The 5,282-nt window shown below is 35.2% G+C and overlaps 1 protein-coding gene across 1 annotated transcript in view; it reads left to right on the top strand.

The window, feature by feature from the left end:
- DGKB (diacylglycerol kinase beta) overlaps positions 1 to 5,282 on the top strand; it is a 551,422-nt gene that overhangs the window by 523,452 nt on the left and 22,688 nt on the right. The window contains exon 24 of the mRNA XM_023532508.1: positions 1,742 to 1,838. Coding sequence (XP_023388276.1) covers positions 1,742 to 1,838 — 97 coding nt within the window. The remainder of the gene's footprint in view (positions 1 to 1,741; positions 1,839 to 5,282) is intronic.

The raw sequence follows: 5,282 nt of genomic DNA on the forward strand, positions 1-5,282 counted from the left end.
TTGATAATGATTTAGCTTTGGAATCTTTGTGTATAACTTTTAAATAAAATAGATCAGTTATAAACTCTGGAACTAAACAAAATTGATAAAGTTCCTCTTAACCTTTCTTATGCTTTTTCAGAACACCTTGTGAGAAAATTGTTCATGGAACCTTCAGACCTATGTCTCCCTGAATTTATTACCCATCTGTTTTGTTTTTTTTTTCTTGCCTCCATTTGGGGATTTGAGGGCTTTCTTCTCTATAGAAATCTTTTTCCCACATAGTTGTTTTCTCTATAATGAAATGTTATTTAAGTCAGATGTTTATACCTCCAAAATTTCTACATTGCTCTTGGCACCAAGAATAGAAACATAATCCATAATATAGCTCATGATCAATAATAGAACATTGAAATAATAGAACAGGGAATAGTCCATGATCAATAATTTAACTGTTTTACATTCTGTTAAGAGATCAAATAAATAGATAAATAAATAAATCATATAAGAAATATGACTTTGTATTATAAGAGTCATGAAAAAATAAGGCAAAACAAGAGGAATTGGGTGGAGTATGGAGGATACTACTTAGATAAGTGAATCTAGGAGACCTCTTTGAAAAAGGTCAGAGACTCAGTGTGTTAATGAAACAGTAAGGAGGATGGTGTAACTGAAGTTTCTAGTGTGAGGGGAAAGTGGTAAGAGGTAAAGTAGAAAAGATGGACAGGGTTCAGATCATTTATTTAAAATGATTCTAAGCATAATAGCAAGCTATTGAAGACTTTAAGTAGCATCTGATTTACATGTTTAAAGTTCACCTTGGCTAGTATGAGAGAATAGATTGCGTGGACTAGCAGATGGAAGACAGGTTCTATCAGAGTAGTCTGAGTTTAGACAATGAAGGTGTCAGGGAAGTGGATGGATTTGAGCTACATTCTGGACCTGAAATAGAAGGAATTTGCTAATGAGTTTTCCTGAGGTGGGAGGTAGGAGATGATTTGTTGTTAGGTCTTACTTGTGAATAATGGTGCCATTTAGTACACAGTTAAGATTAGGCAGAAAACTTGTTAGGGAGTGACAGCAGAGGTCTTAATTTAGATTAATACAAACATTGTGCTAAGTGCAGTATTACATGTATTTTTTAAATTGAAGAATATTTGACATGCCACATATGAATATTTATTAAATATTTGCACAAACTCTAAATAATAGTTGTCACCATTTTTCAAATGGAGAAAACTGAGGCTTTGGAATGTAAAATAACTTACTCAAGGTCAGATATGTAGCAGATATGGAACTCGAACCTGGAACTCTTTGGATAAAGCCTATTCTTTTAACCACTAGTTTAAACTAGATTCCAAACATCATAGCTTAGCATATTAGAAGGAAGTTTTAATTGTACTTTTCCTGTAGTTTTACTCTGAAGCTATTGGCTCAGTCTTGTGGACAGCACATACATATGACTTTTGGTTTATACCTGGTAGATTCCTTTTAGCTACTCGAACCCCAGGTTTGTTAAATCAATTAATTCTGTAATAATAACATAAAATAAACTGGACTAAAAATTATTCTAGATTGGCTACTTCTTATGCCTTTTGCTATCACTGTATGTGCTTCCAAATATCCTTTAAAATGTTCCTGTTCCTCTTTTTGCCAGCATATATATACTTACATCTTGCCTGTTATTTTTCACTCTCCTAATAACACCTCTAAATTCACATTTATACTCATAGGAAAGTCAAATGTGCTGTTGTTGTTGCAGGTGGTGGTGGTGGTGTGCTGATGGCAATGGCGATGATGTGGTTGTGGTGATGGTTAATTTTATAGTAGTGAGGATAATAGTAGTCGTGATCGTGATGGTGAAATAGTGGTTAATTTGAGGTTATGATGACGATGGTAGTTGTGATGATGGCAGTGGTGATGGCAATGATGGTGGCCATGATAAACTGGTGGAGGTGTTATCAGTGATGATGATGATGGTAGTTGCAGTGCTGGTGATGATGATGGTTGTGATAATAGTACTGGTGGGAGTAGCACTGTTCTTGTTTTTTATAAAAGGTCACTTTTGGTCAGCTTGAGTCACAAGAGAATAAATGAAGGACAGTAAAACCAAATACCTTTCGTTGGTACTCTGTAGTCTTTTGCATTCTTCTCAGAAAGAAGATGAATTTAGTTTCTGTGCCATGTTTTAAATCAAGATGGATTAATGACAATAATAATATCTAACATTTATTAAGCTTTTAGCTTGTGCCATGTACAGTTTGAGACACTTGACCTGTATTGACACATTTAATTCTCACAAAAACTCTACAATTAGCTTCATTTTATGAATAAAGTAACTGAGACAGACAAAGGTTAAATAGTTTGCCTGATTCCACACAGATAATAAGTGGCAGAGTAGAAACTGAAATGTCAGTGGCCTGGCTTCACTGTCTGCACCCTGCATGGCTACTTCCCACTGTGGATCTCATCCTATAAAGACCCCAGGCCATCCCTGTGTCACCACCAGAGTGTGACCTTCGGTAAATCGCTTATTACCTTTCTCCAGCATTTAAAATCTATGTCTATTAAAATCTAATTAGTGTTTTAGAATAATTTTAGCTCATTTCACACAAGGATTTGTAACAATACATTTGCTGTTTCCTTTCAATTAGTAATTGGACATTCATTTTACCTTTTTACCTATTATTTATCATAATATATACAATTGTTAAATTAATAATACATTTTATGTAACATATTTCATTTTCTCTCTTTATGAATGTTCTTATTCATTTAAAACATTTATTGCTATAAATGTTTTATTGCCAAGAACTGTACTAGACTATCGCTCATTATTGTTTTTCACATTCTGGCATAACTTACTTTTCCTAGAACCACATGGAATTCTGAACTTTAAATTTCACTTCAACTGAGAGAATGTTTAGTATTCATAGCATTGGTATGGTTTAACTAAAAAGTGTTCTTTGCTTCAATCGAATAGGAAATTTGTTTTTCTTACAGAACATAAGAATTGGTAGAATGTTAAAATTCTTTGCCAAATTTAAATATCTATAAGCTGATCTTCAATTTATGCAGGAATCGCCCTAGATATAATTTTAGATCACAGCAGAAGTTCTGTTTTCCTTTAAGTGGAATATATAAAATAGAAAGACAGGTGATAAATGGGTCTTGATTCTTACAACAATTAATACTTACTTTTTTTTAAAATCAAAGTTTTGGAGATGAATGGCAGTGATGTTTTGCACAACAATGTGAATGTACTTAATGCCATTGAACTATATAATTAAAAATAAATAAAATGGTAAATTTTATTACATATGTTTTACCACAATACAAAAAAATTACAAATTTCACCAATCCTAGTTTCAAATATAAGGAAAAACAAAAACCAAAGAGCTTAAAATTTACTCTTCGAATGTATATTTTGTAATTATTTTTATGACCTTTTAATAACCTCATACTAAAGTAGTCAACAGAAATTTGTTATTTAGATACTCCTGTGTTTACAGTTTTGTAATAGCCACTGTGTTATCAGAGAATACTTTATTTAACTACTAGCCTTCTTAATAAACATATCAAACTAAAGAGACAATTAATTCAAGAAGACTTATATTGAAATAATTCACGAAGAGCCTTTCTTTAGGCCAGACTCCAGAGCCTATTTTTCCCTCTCTATCTACTTCCTTCCAATTCTTCTTCCTGAGCATGTCAAACATACTGACTCTGATGTGAATATGTTCCTATTACGGGGAGAAAAAAAGGAACAACTTTGAGAGGATAGGAGGGGAAAGAGTAAGATATGGAAGATCATAGACTAAGTCAGATTTTATTTTGTCTCTGCATGTGCAGCTCTCTCACCCCCAGTTATTATAAGTGATGGGTGCCCAGTAGAGTTGTGTCAAGTGAGGAATGACCATACTAAACTTCAAATTCAGTGTGACCAAAATGGACTCATCTTCCCCCCTCCATCTCCTTCCCCACCCACCAAATACTGACCTCTTGTTACATTCCCAAACTCCTGCTCCTCCCTTTACAGTACTGAGTTAGTTACCATTACGTACCCAGTGTTTCCCAAGCTAGAAATCTGACTCATCCTATACTTCTGCATATCCTCAAATTCAGTTACCATGCCAACCTAATGATATGACATATTTCTAAAATCTTTTCTTTTCTTTCCATTCCTACTATCACTGCCCTAGATTTGGCCATTTATTTCTCTGATTCTCAGCAATAATTACATCAATCTTTCCCAACCTCCATTTTTTTTCCAATTAAAACCAATCCTCAAGTTTCAAACAAAAAGAACAACAAAAAAAAATAAACCCAACAATAAAACCCTGGTCTTTAAAATCATTTAATTCCTTTCTATCTGTTAAAATATGATTTGGGTCAGGTTTTCTGTTTCACCAGTATCATCTCTTCTCTTTCATCTCTTCATGCACTTCTCTCTTGCCTTTTTCTTTAGCTGAGCAACACAATTCACCTTTTCAGATTTATTTCATGATGCCCCTCCTCCATAAAGCTTTTCCTGAATGCCACCATTTCTTATACTCTTCCAGCCCATGCCTGACTTTAACTAGTCCAAAAGTTCAGCCTTGGTGCCTTATAGCTTTATCCAACTATATTACCTTGAAATTATCAGCTTATTGGGGTCCAACATGGTGATGTAGGAAGACTCTGAACTCACCTCCTTTTTAGACACACAGAATATATACCTACATATAGAGCATTTTTTCCTGAAGAACCACTGAGGGCTGATTGAACAGCTTCTGCAAAACAAGTGAGAGAGGGACCATATAGAGAAGGGTGGGAGAAATGGTAACCAAGGGAACATTACTCTGAAGAGGCAACCTGCAGTAGGGAGGGTATCACTGAGGGGCCTGTGCACAGACTGACCCGCCCTGGGGCACAGTGACAGAACAGCAATTTAAAGGCCACCTAGACTATACACACAAAAAAAATCTGTTTACTAACCACAAGACATCTTCCAAACAAACAAGAAAGTGCAAAACTTTCCAGGATCAGAAGTGCTAGCTAGCACCATTAAATTTTTCCCTCCACCTACATAGCACAGGTAGGAATTCAGTCCAAGAGCTCTAGCTAGCCTGCAAGGCTACCACAGCAAGCCCCAGAACACCCCACCCCATACCCGCTCCAGACACAGCGAGCCAATCTGCTAGGGTGTCCCTCCAGAGCTACCTATGTCCACTTCAGCTCTGACCGGCTTGCCAAATATCTATATAGAGATATATAGATATCTCTATATAGACAGCACGCATATCTATATAGAGAATGCTCCA

This window comes from Pteropus vampyrus, unplaced genomic scaffold, assembly GCF_000151845.1.
Source record: "Pteropus vampyrus isolate Shadow unplaced genomic scaffold, Pvam_2.0 Scaffold4, whole genome shotgun sequence".
Classification (NCBI taxonomy): domain Eukaryota; kingdom Metazoa; phylum Chordata; class Mammalia; order Chiroptera; family Pteropodidae; genus Pteropus; species Pteropus vampyrus.